At 38.1% G+C, this 21,956-nt stretch overlaps 2 protein-coding genes across 11 annotated transcripts in view; one reads left to right on the forward strand and one right to left on the reverse strand.

Annotated features, from left to right (window-relative positions):
• CNNM2 (cyclin and CBS domain divalent metal cation transport mediator 2) overlaps positions 1-9,664 on the forward strand; it is a 185,615-nt gene extending 175,951 nt beyond the window's left edge. Inside the window, exon 8 of the mRNA XM_066238385.1 lies at positions 9,319-9,664. Within this exon, the coding sequence (XP_066094482.1) occupies positions 9,319-9,456 (138 nt within the window). The 3' untranslated portion in view covers positions 9,457-9,664. The remainder of the gene's footprint in view (positions 1-9,318) is intronic.
• Positions 692-21,956, reverse strand: part of NT5C2 (5'-nucleotidase, cytosolic II) — a 188,926-nt gene continuing 167,661 nt past the window's right edge. For 7 of the 10 annotated variants that reach the window (XM_066238390.1, XM_066238386.1, XM_066238391.1 and 4 more), the window contains 16 exons: positions 19,707-19,824; positions 18,923-19,018; positions 18,567-18,590; positions 13,292-13,383; positions 13,107-13,164; positions 11,980-12,073; positions 11,310-11,363; positions 9,709-9,792; positions 8,290-8,340; positions 7,115-7,222; positions 6,769-6,835; positions 5,927-6,097; positions 4,493-4,544; positions 4,317-4,377; positions 4,019-4,195; positions 692-2,109 (listed from right to left, as the gene is read on the reverse strand). In XM_066238390.1, coding sequence (XP_066094487.1) covers positions 1,873-2,109; positions 4,019-4,195; positions 4,317-4,377; positions 4,493-4,544; positions 5,927-6,097; positions 6,769-6,835; positions 7,115-7,222; positions 8,290-8,340; positions 9,709-9,792; positions 11,310-11,363; positions 11,980-12,073; positions 13,107-13,164; positions 13,292-13,383; positions 18,567-18,590; positions 18,923-19,018; positions 19,707-19,824 — 1,544 coding nt within the window. In that variant the 3' untranslated portion in view covers positions 692-1,872. The remainder of the gene's footprint in view (positions 2,110-4,018; positions 4,196-4,316; positions 4,378-4,492; positions 4,545-5,926; positions 6,098-6,768; positions 6,836-7,114; positions 7,223-8,289; positions 8,341-9,708; positions 9,793-11,309; positions 11,364-11,979; positions 12,074-13,106; positions 13,165-13,291; positions 13,384-18,566; positions 18,591-18,922; positions 19,019-19,706; positions 19,825-21,956) is intronic. The other 3 variants (XM_066238392.1, XM_066238394.1, XM_066238393.1) reach the window with 3 other exon arrangements.

The raw sequence follows: 21,956 nt of genomic DNA on the forward strand, positions 1-21,956 counted from the left end.
ACTATTTTGGTGGCCCTTAGGAGAGCGATGATAAGTAGTGGAATTCTTACTCCAATTGTTTTTTTTTTCCCACTTCTCAGTCTTTGGACCCACTGTCAGAGAGACATCTGACCAAAAAGGGATTACTACATAGCTAAGATCTTATGGAGACAGCAATATAAAAAATGTGGTAAATTAAAGCGAAGTGCTCATGCTGGTCCTTGCTGTAAAAGAGAAGGTATGTAAATTTACCTTCTGTTATTAGCTGTGTAGTTAAGTCACTTAGAAATTTCTCGGCTTTGAGAAAATTTAAGACCATGTCAAATTGGGCAACATCTTTATCTTGAATAATTAATAGCTGGGGTGACCATGACCACATTCTCTACAATTTAAAGCAAGACAGTATCTATTAATTGCTATTTGCATAGCATTTCTAACGTGAGATTCCTAATAGATACCGTTACAATGCATGGGTCTTGACGTGACTTAGTATAAAGCTGTAATATTGAAAGTGGTGAGGTAATATAGCTTTGGCTAAACAACTGTATCCTATACCAGAAAACATCCGTGAAAAATTTGAGGCCTCTTTAAGTGCTATATATATTTAATCACTAATTAGTCATGCTACACTATATTTCTTTTGAGAATGTCAAATGGTTGTCACTGAGCTAAACCTAAACCCAACAGTTACTACAGCAAGGGTCAAAGTCAGTATGAGAAATAGTATATTTTATTGAATTCTAGAGCAGCTAATCTACCCTCCCATGTTGACCAATGACAATAAGAATGAAAGAAATATATGAAGGTTAGAGTCTACACCACTGTTAAAAATACTGTTAACAACTTTCACTGTACTGGGAGGCAATTTTAACACCCCCTGAAGTATACAGTAATGATCCGTTCTTGTTCAAAACAACAAGAAGTGACTTCACTTGGCATTTTGAAGTGAATTTATTTACACTGATTGTGCCCTCTGCTTTAGGAAGGTTCTGGCTCAGAGCCCCTTTCCATCTTCTGCTGCCTGACACGGAAATGCAGTATTCACTCGAGGCCAGAGAGGGCTGGAATGGGCAGCATGAGCACATGATGTAGCCCCACTAGTGACTCTTACTCAGCTGTGCTGTAATACTTTTGAGGGGCTTGCTCCTTTGTCCTCTTTCAGCTAATTTCTTCCTATAGATTTATCCTGGATGATAAAAAGATTAAAACAAAAAGGCATTTTTGGTATCAATCACAGAACTGGAGAAAAAGATGAAGACTTTTGACTCAAAATGAAATCACCGAAGTCCATTCCAGATCAGCCCTATGGCAAGTAGAGAACACTTTTGCGAAGCCACTGACGGACAACAGCCTGACCAGAGACACTGAGGACACTTAAAAGCTTGTAAAAGAAATCTTGACCTTAACAGAAGACTACATTTGATAATGGAAACAATGTATTTCTCCAGTGATACACAATACTATATAATGCACTGGAAAAGATGGATTTTGGATAAGCACAGTTTGTAACCTAACAGCATTTTTGGATCACCTCTTTCCACCATCTTCCTGCTCCACTCTGAGACCCTTCAACACACTGATGATGAAACAAGACAAGGACACAGTGTCACAGCCACGACGGAGCCATCGGCATGCAGTTCAGCCCAGCGTCACCCTTACTTTTTTCCAATACAGACCCCATTACAATTTTGAACTATCTGTAAAGAGTGCGGACACACAAAACTAAAACAAGTATCTCCCTAGGATAAGAATGTCTTAAGGTCTTCAGACACTTTACAGATATACCTGTGATGGAGTGCCCCCTCCCGCTAGGACCCAAACAGGGACATGGTCTGCTCCTGCGAGTCCTGCCAGAACTTATTTAATGGGTGCTCAGAGTTTTTGTTTTCTTCCTTATTCCTCTTCCTCTTCTTCCTCCTCATCATCATCTTCATCATGGCAGTGTGTAATTTCCTGGGGGGCCAGTGGGAAGAGGTTGGGGGGTTTAATCTCACTAATCGATCTTGTCAGCTGGTGCCGCTTGTAGTCAGTATCTTTGAAATCCACTGAAGTACGGTTCCGGGTGGCGAGGGGGGACTCCATCTCATTGATATCGACGTGTGTGTGCTCCACTGTTGATTCGTGAGGCATCTAGAACAAAGAAGTTCAGAAAGCATGTGGAGCAAAATAGCTACTTCCTACATCCTACCCTTCTCCCTCTTTTTTTTAATAGTTCAAAGATGCTTTAATGCAGTGGTTTTCGACCTTTTTATACTTGGAGGCCAGTGAAAACAATTATTTTGGGGACCGCTAAGGCAGAAATCACCCTGAGCATAAGCAAATTTGGCTAAGATCATTGGGTCTAACCTCCATACTACATCAGGGTGGTTAACTCTTTCGTGGACCTGCACGTAATTTCTGGCTGACTAGTCTGATTCTATCCCAGAATTCCAGTAAATCCACTGCATCATTAAGAACATTATGAACCTGCATGGTCCTTCTTTTGATTGTTACTTGAAATTTTTTCCAGTCCCAACACTGCTCCACCAAAAAGAGCATGTCCGTAGGCTCCAGCAGTCTGAGTGCCATCGATTAACCAGGCAACACTACATATGCTGCCCGGGGCAGGCCTTTGTCCAGCATGTGGCCACCCAGTTTTATCACACAAGCATAAAGTATGAAATAACCCAACAGCAAATAATTCTCCATCTGGAGCCCAGACAACTGAGGTAACACAATTATCATGAGGTTGTGAATTGTGCAGAGGGTGGCCATTTTTAACTATCCCATACCTTATATTTATAGTCTTCACCAGTAGATAAAATTAAATCATTGACTGAGTTCCAAACTCCTTTTAAAATAATGTCATCATGAGCTTTCCATTGTAAAATAAACATTTAGTTGGAGAGGTTTAATGATCAGCTGCTTGCCTGCTGTGCAAAGAACTTTTCAATATGGGCCCCACACTACTGCATACACTTGTGTTCCTTGCTGAGCTCAACTTGATCTTAGCATTCCAGTCTTTGACAATATTTGTCCATCTTCTCCAACTGTAACTAATGCTGTTCTTTCATAATTCCATCTTCCTTTAAGTACTGCTCCACAGTAAGCTGCTATACTTTCCCCCACTCTTCCTAACTTAAAAATCACATGAAATTTACCATCAGAACTCATGAGGACACAGCTTTCTGCTTGAGTGTGTTTCTTTGTGCCTAAACTTTTTAGAAACCAGTGAAGATCTACTGGGTAAATACGAACAGGAATCTTTACTATTTGACATCTTTCACTGGTTAGAAACAAGTTCCACTTCACTGGTGACCATCACTACATGAATACAATTCCCAGCAGGAATCCAGCCCACACAACTGACTAATTCTTGATGCTTTTGTTCTTTTAAAAGATCTTCAGTGTCGTGTTCCCACTTTCCAGCAAATTGTGAAATGCTATTTACTATATTCACTTAAGTTCCAAGAAAGCAGCAGTGGCTGCTCTCAGAGCTGGGAAACCTCCTGACCTCTCTTATCACCAGTGACTTCTAAGAACTATCCACCTCTCCCTCTTTAGATGGCCATGCAGAGATGTCTATGGATCTGAGGCCAGGGCAGTTTAGATACTGAAGTATCTTCCTGGAACTCCCTTGCACTATCTTTCCTCAAACCTTAGAACTGTGCCCAGATTGTGTACGATAGTGGAAAGTGGGTAAGATAGGAGAGGAGAGACCCTTACTTCCTATTTCACAGCAGAAAGTCCTGACACGTAGATCAGTATCAGAACATAGGAATATAAACACCACATTTCTCTCATTTAGGACTAACAAAAGAGGGAAGCCTGCACCATTCAAACAACCTGTAAATAGAGTAGATTTCAGAGTAAAGTTATACCCTGTAACATTCTATCTTGATCATACTTTCTTAAACTCTTGTTGTGCAACCCACCCTTGGGCTTTGCACATTATAAAGGAGTAATCCAAACAATGCTGTGCCGTCCCACAGAGCTGGTTGAAAATCTCAACCTGAAGAGTATGCTGACTGTAAGTAGTAGCTTAAAGCTTTTAACTCACCAAAACATGGGCAGCTCTGAAGAGGTAGCTGAATGGATAATACAGCAAATTGATGAAAGATGCTGCGTAGAGATCAGCATAGCGCATCACCTGACTGGCAAAGAGGGTCTGCCGGGAGCCGCTGCGGAACAGGCTTCCCATCATCCCGTAGCACATGTCCATGTCATGAGTTACTTTCTAAAACAAACAAGACTGTCAGCTCATTCAAAAAAATATTTGAGCATTGGCTATGTGCCAGTCCCTGTATAAATCAGAAATATGAAAATCACAAGTTTTCTCCCAAATCCCATTCAGATACCTTAATACGTCTCTGGATGGAGCTAATGTCCGGGCGTTCATTGCTGCTGCTGTCAAGGTGCCTGGAGACAAAAGACAACCCAGTTAAATCTCCAGAAAGGACATCTCTCCAGATGACTCCCAAAAAGGTAGATGGGTTTTAGAGAAAAAAAATTTAGACTTAGGAAAATCACTTACTTATAGAGTTCAGCCAAGAAAATATCCAAGCTCTGAAGCTCTTCAAAAAGTGCTAGTTAAGGTTTGGAAGGAAAAAGGAAATCTTTAAATCAAAATAAAAATATCCAGTTTTTTAACTACTGAAGCTGTATTAAAATGTTACAGATATGACTGAAAAGTAAAGTCATAGGTAAATATGTAAAATAACTTCCTCCCCACCCTTCAGAAAAACCCAGATACCCTGCCTGCAGCCAGCCTGGCAGTGTTTGAACATGCAATTTCCCTTTAATTACCTTTCTTCCTGCTGAAACACCACTGCCTACAACTCTCATTCCCAATGGATGCTGAGTCTAAGCTTACGAAGTGCCAGTTCACACCCTATTTCAAGTGTGTCAGCAAAGCAAATTATCAACAGAGAATGAGGTGACTTGTCCAGAGTTACAAGTCTAGGAAATAGTCAAATCGAGAAGAAACTTCATAGGTAAAAAGTTCAAAATGTGGATAAAAGGCTAGCTAGAATATTCCACTGATGAGTACAGAGTACCACTGCCGGCATCTGCTGCGTGCTTTTCTGTTTCAGCTCTTCTCCATTTAGGTTCCCCAAAGAGAAGCCTTAATGTAACCATACATATAACACATCTTTTCTTTATGTGCTGTCTCTGGGAGAACAGTCATTTTCTGTGTTCTGTGGTTCAGATGAGGAACCCTGGTTGAGAAGGGCCGTTACCTATACCTCCTTTATACACACAGTACCTCAGTTAGGTCTCATCAGCTTTATGAGGTAGAATAGCTACTATCCTCATTCTCACATTTGAGGAAACTAAGGCAGAGGGTGTCTCAGTAACTTGCATACGGGCCTGTAGGCATTACCTGGCACCACACTCTGGGATGCTAGCTAGGACTGGCTGAAGAGCCTGAGTGTCACATCTTTACACAGCTAAATCCACAGCGCACGTTTCTGTCTGCAGCATAGCTCAGTTCAGAGTAGGGAATTTGGCCCCATTCTCGACTTCTCAAAAGAGCAAATAAAATGTATCAGGAGGCAAGTAACACTTAAGAGTCATCAATGCCCCAGAATCACAGATCTGAGCTGGCAGCAGAAAGACAACTAGCAGCACAGTTGGACAAATCGGGGAAGACAGAGGAGAGTGGAGTTCACAGGTTAGCTAATACTGTAACAACTCAGGGAGTAACATTAACATGTTAGACTTGAAGGGATTCAAAAAGAAAGCTGGGTAAGATAGCCTCATATTTCTTCAAATTCTAGACATCTGTGAACTAGCTGGCTAACTGGGAAGGAGGCATGCAAATCACTATTGGGGCCCAACTTTTGACTACCTCTGACCCCCCCCTGCACAAAAAGGAATGGTTCATCAAAGGACTGATTCACAGCTGGCCATTTATATAAACAAACTCATGTGCCAAAGATGTATAATATCAGTAATGGCTCCTTACCACTCTTATCAGTCCAGACATGAAGTTCCTGTGCAAGTTCAGGAATCACCAAGAAAGTCCGCCACCCTTGCCGTTTCTTTGATTTTAAAATGTCCCCAAAAATGTGATCTCCAATATACAAAATGTCCTTGCCCTTGGCTCCCAACAGATCACAGATTGTATCAGATGAACCTAAAATGGTAGAATAAATAAGAAAACAAAAATTTTCCCATATTAAAAAACCAGCATTCTCATAACCATTATATGCTATGTTAATTTTATTCTTATAATTATGTGAGGAATACACTAGAAAAAGGGCTCACCTTTCTTAAATACAAAGAACCACAATTGTCTTTTTCTCATCATTCTTTTTATTGCCTCGAAGACAAGGCCCTCAGCTCCAATGTGCTGACCAAATCAAAGAGCAACAAAACTACATGTCTCAGCTTCAGTGATGACTGTAACCCTCAAAAGAACCACCACTTTTTCTTACACTGACTTGCCATTAAGTTGGCTTTGTTCAACTGTTTCTCCAACAAAATATGCATTGGTGTCCACCCCTTGCGAACAATCCCAAATGATTCCAGGACACTAAGAAAAAGTCTCAAATAGGGTCAAGAAAGACAGGGGGCGGGGGAAGGTCGTTTTAGTGAAAATCAAAGATTCGTTAGGACATTCTAAACTCAAACCCATTTCCCCTGCCTCCTGTTGCATTAGCAAGGGAATGAAGTGTTTGCCTTCAGTAGATAACATCTTTAGAATACTAAGGGATAGGCACGCCACCGTGCTAGGAGGACACTGATGCTCTCATGGTGAGGTCTGAGCAAAGATGGACACTAAATGAAGAGAAGTCTACGACTCACCTCCTGAGTAAACAATACCATGCTGTAAGGGGCCTGTGTAGGTACCAATTTTCAGCTTGCCAGTCTTCTGTGAGAAGAGAATATGGACTTTGTAATACTTTATCATCCCATCACAATCTCTACACAAAACGCTACTTGGCTAGGCAACCAAATAAAAGGCACTATTGAATTATATTCTTTTGAATTTTTCAGCTCTTTTTATTAAGACTAAAAGTCTTAGAACAATTTCAAAAGAGAGACACAGCTAAGTAGTTAAAAATGCCTGTTTCCTTAGACAAGAGTAGGAGTGGGAGGAGAAACATGAAGGATAGTGTGCAAGCAGACAGACATCAGCTTCTCAACTTACAGTATCCACCTGACGCAGTACTGTGCCTTCTCCAAAAAAGAGTGGTTTCCGTGCGTCCACCAAGATCAGGTCAAAGTAGGACTGCCATGGTCGATGGGAACTCCCAGGCTGATAAAGGAAAATAGCAGAAGCTGAAATATCATTCCTGTCCTTAAGGCATATTACTCTCACTCAGATGCAAGGAATGTAGAAACACTAAGTAACATCAGAAAACCCCACTACTTTATTATGTAAAAAACATACTGTGTTGTATTATAAGCCACATTCTTTTGGAAGCAGGCAAGGTGGAAATATAAATTAATGACTAATCTCTACATTTTATATAATTTCATCTACTAATTTATTTCAGAGAAATTTAATATATGAAAGAAAGTGGGCTCACACTCTGAAATGGGCTAAAAGAGCCGCAAGGGGGCTAAGGAAAGATGTAGATCAATATCCAAGCGACAAGAGAGAGGCAGATAGGCGTCAGAACTGAAATAGTATACAAAATAACATGGAACCATTAGGAAACTTGACTGGTTATGACCTCAGAATGATGGCTCTAGGTATACAAGGGCTTTTGCTCATACTAAAGGTTAACTACAGCAGTAATGTAAAAGTTATGCCCATTAACATTATTTCCATCCTGAAATTGAACCATGAAATTAATCCTTTAGGGTCATGCTGTGCTTTTGGGTGATCTCAAAATAGGAATTTACCAATATTTACTTGAAAAAGCCTAAAATTAATATGATTAAATTGCAATGAATAGTCCTTAAATCTAAGTGAACCACATTGCAGGAATAAAGACCTCTCTGCTAATTTTCAAGGTTAACTGTCCCCTTGGCACAAAACTCATCAATAACTAATAGCAGAACCTAGAAGTTGCCAAGAATATACCCATTTTCTTCTTTTCATCAAGTTATCTTCTTTAACCTGAAAATTCCAAACTTAACTCTGCGTAGAAATTCTTGGGCATAAAATTATTTTGATCCCATCCTACTAACTGCCACATGGACATCTCTTTTATTTGTCTATTAATTTTTCAAATTGCTAGTGACTTTAAATTATACCTGCATCTGCATTAACTCAAATGTTAATGAAGATTTCTGAATGGGTCCTAATTCCTTAATGTCAATATTCCAGGGTGATTAAATATATTCATTACTAAAAGCAATGGTCTATTAACTTACATACAGTACCTTGGGGCCATGTGGGAAATCAAACAGGTAAGTCATAATTTTCTGGGGGAAAAAAATCCAACATAAGATCCATATACTACTTCTACAAAAGATATAAACCACTATAATCACACACAAACTTTTCATAAGACATATCTTTTATATAGGATTCATTACATTCTCATTTTCACTAAAGTTTATGAAAGCTATAAATTAATGCTTCATTATAACAAAGATACAAAAGCTTCTGACATTCTCAGTAGAACATGGATTTCTTCTAGGAGACAATCTTGTACATATTCATCCATATCCCCCTAATTCTCCTAGTGGACTGGAACACATTTTTGGAAGTAAGGGTCTTCTGAGGTAAGAACAGAGAAAATGACTCACATGGAAATAACATACCTTGGCCTTCTTACTACTGTTCCTCGACATTACTAATCAAGACAGTAAACCACTGGCTTTGTAAGACTGCTTATTCCAAATCACCAGATTTCTAAGTCAAGATTTTACATAAAGAGGCTTGAGAAGCAGCTTGAGCTGCTTGCTGGTACTATGAACTTATAACTGTCTTAGCAAAAGTAAGATGAACTTAAGGAGTTAAATTGGCTTTCCTACATGCTTTAATCATGGCAAAAATGAACAAAACAACGTGTAAGTTAAGCAGTAGTAAAACTTGATGGCTAAGAATCAAAACATCTTTGCACTATCTATTGCTGCCTGGCTCCCAACAGCAGGAAGGGAGGACAATAAAGGGAATGACTTAAATTTATATAAATGACGTACCAAAGAGACACAGAAGCCTTTTGATTAGCACCAATGTTTAAACCCCAAATTAAAATGTTCAAGTAGCCAATTTTAATCAGGGAAAATAGTCAAAAGAAATACTTAAAGAGGCCCTGACCAGTTGGCTCAGTGGTAGAGTGTCTGCCTGGCATGTGATGTCCCGGGTTTGATTACCGGTCAGGGCACATAGGAGAAGCGCCCATCGGCTTCTCCATCCCTTCCCCTCTCACTGCTCTCTCTATTCCCCTCCTGCAGCCTGACTGGAGCTGGAGCAAGGTCGCTACTGATGCTGAGGATGGCTCCATGGCCTTACCCTCAGGCACTAAGAAGAGCTCGGCTGCTGAGCAACAGAGCAACGCCCCCATGTGGGCTTGCCGGGTAGATCCTGGTTAGGGCACATGCAGGAGTCTGTCTCTCTGCCTCCTCTCCACACTGAATTTAAAAAAAAAAAAAATGCTTAGAAAAACTTGAAAATCACTTTGATGTAGATCTGGTGCTACATACATAATTTTGCTCTTTTCACTGCTTTAAAAAAGAAATGGCAAAAACTACCCTTAATAAACTACTATCCACCTCATTATCTTCACAGTTCTTTAGGCCAAAAAAATTCCTCTGTATAAATAAATATGAATATTAAACACTTACATCTGTATATTTATAGTCACTATTGGTGGCAAGAAATACTTTCCCTACTTCCTTCATCCGGCTCAGAAGCAAAGGCAGTTTTCCCTGAAATGTAATATAATAATGAGTGAAACACAAATACATATGTGTTTTAGTCATATACTGGACTTTCATCCACTGAAATAAGAACAGGACATGCTCTTCAAAAGTTGGCTGATTTCTGATTTTTGCATTTAGAAACCACATTATCATTGTGCATAAATTAAGTATAACATGGTATATATAATATATAGATTTTATATATAAAATGATGCATAATAATTATGTGCTTATTAAAAATATATCTCATTCCTCATGTCTGCCTCAGGAAAGAATTTAGATTACCTTGTAATCTTAGTATGTCAATTAGATGTGTAAGAGATCAGGAGAAACTGATTTTAAACATTACCAACAAAATCCTCTACATGGAAACTACTAGATACCACTTCACTTTATGTACTTTCATTTTTTTCAAAAATACCTTGCAGAGTTTAAATGACTTGTGCAGGATACAATCTAGAAAGCCCAGACCCACCTATAGGTACATAAGGAAATTCTAATTCCTCATATAACCAGAAAGAAAAACACATTTTCCTTCTCTCACGGTAAATAGGCTCCTTTATAGAAACTCTCCTGGACCTCTCCTGAACTCCTCAGTGTTCTTTTTGAAACAAGGATTGAGGTGGGAATGGAGGGGAAACAGGAGGTATACAGACTGAAAACAGTAAGAAATCTTTACCAAAGTACTTTGAGAAAATACAGCATTATGCTACTTTTAAAAGGAACTGTCTGTTTACATTTTATTTTGAAATAATTTCAGACTTAAAGTTGTAAAAATATACTGCTCACAAAAATTAGAGGATATTTTATTGCTTCATATTCATTTTGAAATATCCCCTCATTTCTGTAAGCAGTATAGTAGAGAGGGTTTCCATATAATCTTCATCCAGCTTCCCTTAATATTAACATCTTACATAACCACAGCAGAATTACCAAAACTAAGAAATTAACATTGACACAATACTAATAATAACTACAGATTTTTCTGAATTTTATTAGGTTTTCCACTAATGTATATATTTTAAGATATTTTAAAGCTTTTGTTATTACTTGTTGGTAGGTAAAAAGAAAATTTAAATAAGATATATATGTACATTTTTTTAGATGATCTAGTATGGTGGTTATGATTTGGTTTACTACTAACAGTATGACCTTGGTCAAGTTATTTAATCCCTTTATTCCTCAGTTTTTTCATCAATAAAGCAAAGATAACAATTGCTAAGTCAAGGTTGCATGAAGATTAAAGGAGAGAATTCATGCAGTCACTCAGTACACAGTCACCCCTGCAGCTGCTATTATAATTAGAGCTACATGGACATATGGAATACTGAGCCTTCTTGACTATCAACAAGCAGGAAAAGCTGTACCTAGCCCTATGCTATGGCTGAAAACTCCTGGTAATTATACTTGGCATATATGCCAAGATAAAAATACCTTCTCTTATATATTTCATAAGTAGGCTTGTTATTAATTTCCCTAATAGGTAAAATAAGCTATCATGTAGACTTCCCTTTATTACTTACATCTTTGACTACATACTTCTCAAGATTTTCAACTGTCTTTTCCTTAAGGGAGCCCTAGGGGAAGAAAAAAAGAAATAAGAACAAAAGCAGGCTTTAACGGTTTATAAGACTGTCAACCCATTTAAGTATTTACCAAAATAGAAAGCAGACAGACACACTAGAGAAGGCCAGGATAAATGAACAGATGTGGTTAGCTCCAAATCTGCCTCCAAAATGTTTTAAAATTTAAAACTATTATTTTAAACTAGAAATCAAAAGGCATTTCATATTTTACTCATTAAAATTTATAGTAAATTCAACTATAGTATTTATTAATGCTATTAGTTAAGTGGAAGGTATTTGAAATAAAATGGATCATAGTTATCCCCACAGGATACAGCAAGTATAATATTAATACTTAAATCTCTTCTAAGTATGTTTGGGGAATACAAACTGTAATAAGACCTAGAAACCAAGCACCACCATTAAGGAAAGATCAGTTTTACCTCTGAAAGCAGGACAATCAAAAACAAGAACAAAAGTATTTTAGAGAGCTATCACTAGGGGGCAAATCCATTTTGTTTGTTTTTAAGAGGGAAAACTCTGCTTTATTTTCACTTGGAAAGTGAAGGCCAGACTATATCAAACACATGCCAGTGGATAAGTAGGTAAAGCAGCAGCTCCTAGGTACCTTGTAATGAACCCAGTCAACAGCATCCCTGACATCCTGGAACATGCTCCGGTAAGACATGAAGAGGTCCCCATCTTTAAACCCTGTTTCACAGCTATAGAAAAATGAAAAGAACATGACAGGGAATTCAAAGGAGGTTAAATAAAATAGCACACACTGCCTAGGGACCCAAAGATTCCATTATCACATGGATCAAGGTGCTGGCTAATTAGGAAAATTAATTACTCCCTAATGGAAATCCATTTTGCCTACCAGAGATGACTCTAGTGTTCAATGGAATACAATAACGGTGAACAAATATAAAGTGATAGAATATATTGAATGGAAGCTAAAAGGCCCATTAAAAAATATCAAGTTCTTTTTTAGATCACTTTTAAAAAAACAGGTTCCCATGAAAGAAAGAAACATTTCTAACTTAAAATTGGTAATTAGGTTCTCTCCACCCTGACTTTTCTGCTGTCTGTAGATACAAAGGTACTGCCTATTTTCTATTTAGCTAGTGACTTAGCAGTCTACCAACTAGTGCCATGAAGTGGGTAAGGCATAAAGAGGATAGGAAGTTAGCTAACTCGGGCACATATGGCAGAACTTTCAGCAGTGGTTATGCAATTCCCTAAAAGGGCGAGGATAGATAACTTATTCAAGACTTAAGCAAAATTTCACTTTAGGAAGGCTAAACAATATTTATTCCTCAATCTAAATCTTGCTGGACCTGGGAATTAAACTACGTTACCATCCCTCAATGGCTCCTGGGTAGCTGCTGTGAAATGAGTAGGGGGGTTTTAGTGTAATTCTGCTTGGACAGATAATCATCACACAAACCTCCCACTCAGTTGTCACAATTAGCACCTCTGCTGGCCGTCTTCATTCCCAGGAGAAGCCAATCAGAAGTGGTCCCTTCCAAACATGGCTGCAGCACACTGGCAAGGAGAGGGGCCGAGTGGGAGGTGAGAGCCTGCATGGAGCTGCTGGTGCTGTTCCATCTCTCAGGCTGGCAATGAGGCATCTCTCACTAGCACTAAATTCACTTCAGAAAAGCAGAAAAGACCTACAATGGCCAGTTCTCTAAAACCCTGTACATTAATTTTTCTTTAAATCAACGGAAAAAAATTACAGCATATACATACCTGGTATATCTGGGACAATTAGTAAAAAAATCTACTAGGCAGGCCAACAGGTAGGTTTCTGAAAATGAAGAATAGATATTCAGAAGCTATAAGTGAGATGATTCAAACTTAGTTTACTTCACCTGAGCAAAGGCAAATAATCATAGAAAATAAAGTATCAGTATAGAAGCATAGAATGAGTCTACCTGGTAGGTTGAATAGTGTATTCAGAATATAAAATCTTTCAGTGTCATCTCGTTGGATAAATTTATTTGGATACTGTTCTCTAGTTTCTGGTCTGAAAGAAAAAAATTTTAATTAATTGATACTCAAAAAACTAATATTATAATAACTGTGAGAAATATTCATCATTCAAATATTCTGATGGCTACATTCAAGGTAGATAAATATTACCATGAAGATGAACAAACTTAGGTTCCAGCCCTTAAAAAAATTTTAGTCTGGTAAGGGACAATTATAACAAGGTAAAAAAATTATAACTACCACAAGAAAGATGCAAAGAGCTATCAGAAAACTGAGGAAGGAGAGACCATTTCAACTTAAAGGGTTGAGGAGAGAATAATTTAGGAAGGATTCATAAAAGTGGTGTCATATGAGCTGGTCTTAAAGGCCAAGCAGACCAATTCAGAAGCTAGTCCAATTTGACTAAAGAAAGGGGAGAAGAGAAAAATAAAACTAGAAAAATAAATTGAGGCAGATCATGGTATTCTTCGTTCAAGGGCAAGAGAGTACCACTGGCACTGTTCAAATGGAGGGATCAAGTCAGCAGAGCTGAATTGTAAAAATATTAAATCAGTTGCAGTTTTAGGATAAAATGGAAAAATAAATGTGATATGTTGCAAAAATGGCACAAATTCTTCCTAATCTCTTTGTTATGACTTTGTAGTTCCTCCAGTTATGAGACTCCATCCTTGAATATAGGCTTGAATAGCAATAAATGGGATCCAAAGAGAGACTTAGAAAACTGTGCACTGGGGTTTCCCTACTCTTGCTGCACTGGGAACTCTGAGACTACTGTGTAAATGAGAGAGAACCTGCTGGAGAAGAAAAGGCTACATGCAAAAATGAGGCACCCCAGCTGACAGGCTGCCAACAGCCGCATGTGAGACGCCATTCCAGATCAGTTGAGGAACCCCAGTAGAATTGTCCAGATGAGTCTCAGAATTTTGAGCTTAAATAAAATGGTCACTGTTTAAGCTACTAAATCCTGAAGTATTTATTATGACACAAAAGCTAACTGAGTTAAAGGACTATGAAATCAGTTAAGTGGTTACTGCAGTGGTCTAGATGAGAGCAGTAGGGGCCTATCCTAGAGTAAATGTCAAAAGAAATTAAAGGGAAGAATGTATTCCAGAGGGTCTGTCAAAGTAAAATGAGCAAGACTAGGCATCTGACTGGATGTGGCAGATAAGGGACATAAAAAATCAAAGATAATGATGTTCAAAAAAGAAAATTAAAAACCAAAGATAATGATGTTCACGATGTTCACATTAAGGTGTCTCTCAGAGGGTAATTGTTCCATCAGCAGAAATATGAAAACTGGATAATAGGTAGATGTAAAAGGAGTTTTATTATGGATACATTAAGCTCAAAGTAAACAGATTTTTATAGGCAATTAGAAACAAGCGTCAAACACTTAAACAGAGATTCAGGTTTGAGAGAGAACATCTATGCCAGGGGTCCCCAAACTTTTTACACAGGGGGCCAGTTCACTGTCCCTCAGACCGTTGGAGGGCCGGACTATAAAAAAAACTATGATCAAATCCCTATGCACACTGCACATATCTTATTTTAAAGTAAAAAAAACAAAATGGGAACAAATACAATATTGAAAATAAAGAATAAGTAAATTTAAATCAACAATCTGACCAGTATTTCAATGGGAACTATGCTCCTCTCACTGACCACCAATGAAAGAGGTGCCTCTTCTGGAAGTGCGGCGGGGACCGGATAAATGGCCTCAGGGGGCCACATGCGGCCCGCGGGCCGTAGTTTGGGGACCCCTGATCTATGCACAGATAGAATGTGAAGCCATGAAAACTGTTAGAGGAACTCATTTAACGAGTCCAGAGAGCCTGACCAGACAGTGGTGCAGTGGATAGAGTGCCGTACTGGGATGCAGAGGACCCAGGTTCAAAACCCTGAGGTCACCAGCTTGAGTGTGGACTCATCTAGTTTGGTTTGCACAAGGCTCACCAGCTTGAGTCCAAGGCTGCTGCTTGAGCAAGGGGTTACTCGGTCTGCTGGAGTCCCCCCCCCCCCCCCAGTCAAGGCACACATGAGAAAGCAATCAATCAGCAACTAAGATGCTGCAACAAAGAACTGATGCTGCTCATCTCTCTCTCCCTTCCTGTCTGTCCCTATCTGTCCCTGTCTCTCTCTGTCTCTCTGACACAGTCCAGAGAAAGGGAAGACAGAGAATGTATTCATGGAGAACACTTAGGGTTTAAAAGAAAAAAGCCAGCGAAACTGAAGTTGTTAGATATGCCTGAGAACCTCGGAAAAAATGAAGCACTACAAGAAGAGGAAGGGGATAGTATTAAGGAAAATATTACAGAGAAACTGAAAGGGAGAAAAACTAAAATATAAAAACACACAATTCTAGCCCTGGCCATGGAGCTCAGTCAGAGCACTGTCCTCATAGGCCAAGGTTGCAGGTTCTACCCTCGGTCAGGACACATATCATACAAGAATCAACAAATGAATGCATTAATAAATGGAACAACAAATTGATGTTTCTCTTACCTCTCTCTAAAAATTGATTAAAAAAAATTTTTTTTTGAACTGCACAATTATAGTGAACTTATGGAGATAGCAAATCTAAATAACACCAAATTAAGTTCATACTCAGAGTACTCTGGGTAAAAGTCCTGCTTGGGTTTGTTAAATACAAATGGCATAAACTTTAGTTAGAACTATAAAGCCACATTATTTCCTGTCTTTGTCACTCATGTGAAATAACAGTTTCAATAAAGAATAACTTTGTAGACTATATCTTCTAGCCTTCTAAGATTTTCTGTAATGAAAATTAAGGTGAAAGGGAATAGTAATGATGTGCTTTCCTTAGGTTGAGTAAGATGATACACTTTCCTGTTTCTTCCCTCATTAAAGAGTAATTCCTTTACATAAGGATAGTTAACAGTTATTAAGCAATTAGAACCCAAACTGACTTTAAAATGTAGCTAACAATTACATTTTGTTTAAATTAAGTGTCAAATCACACTAATATAGCTTTTAAATAAAAATTAATTCGGAGGAGGTAATGTATTATAAAGGAAGGAATGTTAGACTTGGATGAAAAAGTTATACATAGTACAGACTTTCTGCTACCCTAGGATAACATTATTTTATTCTAAAATTTTAAAAGCCTTTGCCATTGTTCAAGAGTCCCCAAATCAGCAAGGCATGTAAGGTGCTTGCCTGATAAGAGCCCTAATACCCCTTCCAGCCCTGTCTACCACCTACTTCAATACCTCTCTCTCCCTCATCTTCTGTTCTGTCTCTCTCTTCTTCTCCATGGACTTTTCCTTTTGACTCTTAAGACTATATAGTGCTGCCTGACCAGGCAGTGGCGCAGTGAATACAGCTTCGGACTGGGACCCAGGGGACCCAGGTTTGAAACCTCAAGGTTGCCAGCTTGAGCACGGGCTCACCAGATTGAGTGTGGGGTCACTGGCTTGAGCATGGGATCATGGACATGACCCCATGGTCGCTGACTTGAGCAAGTGGTCACTTGCTCTGCTGTAGCCCCCCTCCCCATCAAGGCACATATGAGAAAGCAATCAATGAACAACAATTAAGGAGACTAAGGAGCTGCAATGAAGAATTGATGCTTCTCATCTCTCTCCCTTCCTGTCTGTCTATCCCTATCTGTTCCTCTCTCTGTCACTGTCACCCCCCCCAAAAAAAAAGAAAAAGAAAAAAGGCTATACAGTGCTAAGTGCTAGTTGAATGATCTGCATTTATCCATAAGTAACTTATTTTTGCAACACTATTAAATATACTTCCAAAGGAGCTATTTGGAAACTTTACTAGCTTAGTTAGGGAAAGAAAGAAGGTGTGTGAATATTGAGTTAGTAACTCTAACTGTAGTACTATTTATAGAACTGCTTCTCTTCTTTTTCTTCCTTGACTACTCTTCCCCCATAACACAAAAATCCCTTTTCAGCCATTAATAAATAGAATGTTCCTTCATCTTCACTGGAATTCTGAATTATTATGACAATAACCATATGTAAAATAGCTTAGGTTGCTAGTACTATTTGCAGTCACTTCATGTTCTAAATCCTGCATCCTGATATTCATGGATCTTGAATGAACCCTCATTAGAGAAGTGAAGGGGCAGATATGACAGTGAAAGAGGCCTGTCCAGATGTTTCAAGGTGGGGTGGTTTACGTCACACTTTTCTCACATATATACTTGGAAATCTTTGAGCCTGTGTAATATAAGCTGAAGATTCTTTTATAAAATGCTTCAGTTCTAAGTAGGGTGACCCCAGATTTAAAGGAAACTCTAGCCTGACTGGTGGTGGCACAGCGGATAGAGTGTCAACCTGGGACCCAGCAGTACCAGGTTCGAAACCCAGAGTACTAGGTTCAAACCCCCGAGGTTGCTGACTTGAGCATAGACTCATCCAGCTTGAGCACAGGATTGCCAGCTTGAGTGTGGGATCATCAACATGATTCCATGATCACTGGGTTGAGCAAGGGGTCACTGGCTCGACTGAAGCCCCCACACCCTTGCCCCCCGAACTCCCTACCCCCATCAAGGCAAGCATGAGAAGCAGTCAATGAACAACTAAACTGCCGCGACTACAACATGATGCTTCTCATCTCTCTCCCTCCCCCACCCCTGGCTAAAAAAAATTTAAAAATAAAGGAAACTGTAGTACAGTTTCAGTTTGTGCCTCACAAAAATGGTTTTTACCAAAAAGACATCTCTTTATCAATTTCAATGTAGACTGTGCAGTTTTTAGAATCTTTGTCATTGAGAATCAATAATACATGGCAAGGTTACACAAGCGACTGACACGTAACCTATTTTGGTCTTAAGAGTTGCTCTGACCCTAATACAGTGTCAGTGATAAATTAGTTAAGTATAGTAGAGAAAAATGTATAACTCTAAAGCCACAACTATAGAAGTTGTCAAATGGCAGCACTGTGATTTTTAAAGAGAAAATTGAGATGTTTTCACCAAAAAATTGACACAAAATTTTATCTGCTGTTTACTAGGGTAGAGAGTCCAAATTAGTAAAACTAATGAAAATATTCTGATTATGAAAATAAAGTTTCTCCTTATTTGTTTTAAATATCACCCTGTATTCATTTATAATCCATTTTAAATTTTAACATAAATATCTGAAGCTATTCATTAGAATATAAAAAATAATGGACTGTTAAAAAAATCTTAGTAATTTACATTGTAGTTTTAAATTTTTCAAAGCACTTTTATGTACATACCTCTTCTGAGCAGCTACCTGAGAACTGTATTAAAAAGGAGAAAATAAAAATCTTAGAATTCAAATAAGTCAAAGCCACTTACAGTTCTTTTTGGACAAGTTTCGAGATTAGCTTTGTTGGATGTTGTATAATTAGAAAGCAGTTATTTTAAACAAAAGATAACTGCTAGCCACATATATAAGTCAGTTTGGGTCTTAACTGTCTAATAAATAATTGTTAAGTATCCTTATGTAAAAGAATTGCTCTTTAATAACAAAAAAATAGTAAAGTATATTAAATCAGGTAAACACTGTCATCTTCATATTGTTTGACTATAAAAACATTAGTAAGAGGTTAAAAGGTTTCTTTGTACTCACCCCCTTATGAAGTTAAATCCATGTGCACAGACCAAGAGGTTTCCATAAGCATCAACTTTCAAAAGATTTCCATATAGTGTATCAAAGACAAGTCCCCTATGTGAAAATGAAAGCATTATCAATAATGCAAATACAGGCAATAATCTTACATTGCTCAGTCACCATGAACCAAACTCAACTCATTCAAGCTTTATGGCAACTCTATCTAGTATGTCCCAAAACAACATAACCCTGGAGGCGTAAGTGAGTGAATGAAATCTTAAAAACTCATTTCAGAGCAACTAAAAAATATTTACTGCCTAGAAATATAATCACAACTGTTTACTGGAAGGAATTAGGTGTAAACTATAATTCTTCTTACTACAGCTGGTTCCATTCTAAAACAGTCTTTTAATTTCCTTGGAGAACTGAGCTGGATTACATGTCCTTCTATCAGATGGTATATAAGGGACATATATATATGATGGTGACATCTCAAATTAATGTCTTTCTTAATCTTAAATCTTTCCTATCAAATCCATTAATGCAAACTGTCAAGAGGCTCCTGATTACCAAGCCAAGAGTATTAGCAGAACGTGTAACTGCTCTTTGTGACTGATTACTGCCCATCAGTTTTTAATCCCTTTTCTTTTCCATAAATGGATCTTCTTCATTAACAATAAACTAAGTTCAATTCAAAAACACCACAAAGAATCTTTTTATTTATTTTTTTGGCCAGGAATGCACTTGGAATTATTAATTTGGGGATAAAAGGACCTTAATCCAAAAAATCTTTTTAAATTACCTGGTAGGGAATGTAGAATCATAAGCAAAGCTGAGCAGCTCTTGAGGATAGCCAATAGAAACTAATCTCTCCACAGTAAGCTCAAAACCAAGGGACTCATACTCCGGGGACTTGTACACTGCACAAAGAAGAGGTTCTCATTAAAACACCGCAAATTAAAACTGAAGGCAAATGAGTGAATTTCTCCTCTTTCCCAGTTCCTCCTCCCTTTTCCTAAATCTGCCACTTTTCTTCTTTTCATCTAAAACCCGTGTTTTGTATTGCCCCAAGTAATCACAAAACTCAACTGTCAGTCTGTGGAAACAGGTCATATTATAGTAGGAGCAGCAACAACAGGTAAATTATCAAGCACTTTGGAATAGGACCTACAGTTTTCAGAAATCTAATCCAAACATTTTTTCCCTCCATTCTTTCATGCCCACAATCTAATGGAAGGGGAAAAATAAGCACAGCTGTGGTATCAACCATGAGAATGTAAGTAAAACAGAAAAGTAGGTAGAGAATTTTATATATATATATATATGTATATGTATATGTATATGTATATGTATATGTATATGTATATGTATATGTATGTATGTTGAAGGTTCAATGGTGTGCATAACTGGTGTAGGAATCTTCCAAAATGAGCTTCTTCTAGGTAGTGGCTTTATATTCCTTCTTTAATCAGCGTGATTCTATTTGTCAGGATTTAACTTGCTTTCTCATCAGCCCTAACAATATTATAGTCATCAAAACTGTATTCTACAAGTTATTACTGCAAAGTCAACCATAAAAGACATGTCTGAGATAATTAGGAAAATCGAGATGTGAACTAGGAGTTAGACATTAAAGAACTATGATTCATTTTATTAGATGTGATTATGGAAGGACTAGAATGTGCAAGTATATGTATAATATACCGTATTTTTCGCTCCATACGATACACTTTTCCCAAAAAAAAGTGGAGGAGAAAATGCTGATGCATCTTATGGAGCAAATGTTCATTTTTTTTTAGCTGCTGCGGGGCACTGCGCTGGTAAACATATGTAGAATGAGTGCCAGTGGGAGTGTAATCATACCCACCACAGCGGTGTGTGGAACCCTGGCATCTGCTGAGTGATTTCCTGGGGTCTTACCAACCAGTTGCAACCTCTCAACATTTCCGTCAACAAACCATTTAAAGGCTTTATGCGAGAAGAGTGGAACAAATGGATGGCTGCTGGTAATCATGATCTGACACCAGCTGGATGAATGAAGAGATCCGCTACCACTCAAGTTTGTGAATGGGTGAAAACATCATGGCAGTCAGTGAAGAGTGAAACCGTGGTATGGTCATTCAAAAAATGTGGCATTAGCAATGCCTTAGATGGCACTGAAGATGGTATCATCATATATGAAAATTGCAAAGTAAGCGATACCAGTGATTGTGAGCAACTGAGCTTCTTAAATTCTGACACCAGCGATGATGAGTTCCTGGGGTTCCTGGACAACTAGAAGAGTATTTGAACACTAAAGTCTCTTCTCATTTGTTAATAATAGTGCTAATGGTCGTTAATACTGCTGTAGAGTTTACACTGCTGAAATATTATTGTGGTATATTTTATTAAATATTTTAACACACCATTTGGTTCAGAATATTTTTTTTTCTTATTTTCCTCCTTAAAACCCTAGGTGCGTCTTATGGTCAGGTGCGTCTTACGGAGTGAAAAATATGGTATATATCCTAATCTGCCAAACAAGCATACTGTTTTCTATAGGTGAGATAAAATGGATTTTGAAATATGGGCTTTCTCTCTTATATTGTATTTGTATATGTCTGAAATTTTCTATAATGAAAACAACTTTAGAATCATCACTGCAGTTCAGCATAAAGAAAATGTTGCTCCTTGAATTTCTTCCAAATGAAAAATTTAGGTGAGCACCCTTCCATCAGTCTCAAAGAGTGGGTAAGCCATATTTAAAAAAAAAGAGAGAGAGAGAGAAAGAAAGATGCTATCTTGCAAATAACAAATGAGGCCAAAAACAAATCCATTCTAGCCCTGGCCAGACAGTTCGGTTGATTAGAGCATCGTCCCGATACACAGAGGTGGTGGGTCTGCTCTCCAGTCAGGGCACAGAAAACAGATCAATGTTTCTGTCTCTTCCTCCTACCCCCCAAAAAAATCAATAATAAAAATGTTTTAAATGCAACTATTATCATTACATTACTATAGTTCTCCTATCTAGGATTAACATATAGCCCATGGCCCCAACTGATTTTTTTCATTG

Source organism: Saccopteryx bilineata, chromosome 7 (genome assembly GCF_036850765.1).
Source record: "Saccopteryx bilineata isolate mSacBil1 chromosome 7, mSacBil1_pri_phased_curated, whole genome shotgun sequence".
Lineage (NCBI taxonomy): Eukaryota > Metazoa > Chordata > Mammalia > Chiroptera > Emballonuridae > Saccopteryx > Saccopteryx bilineata.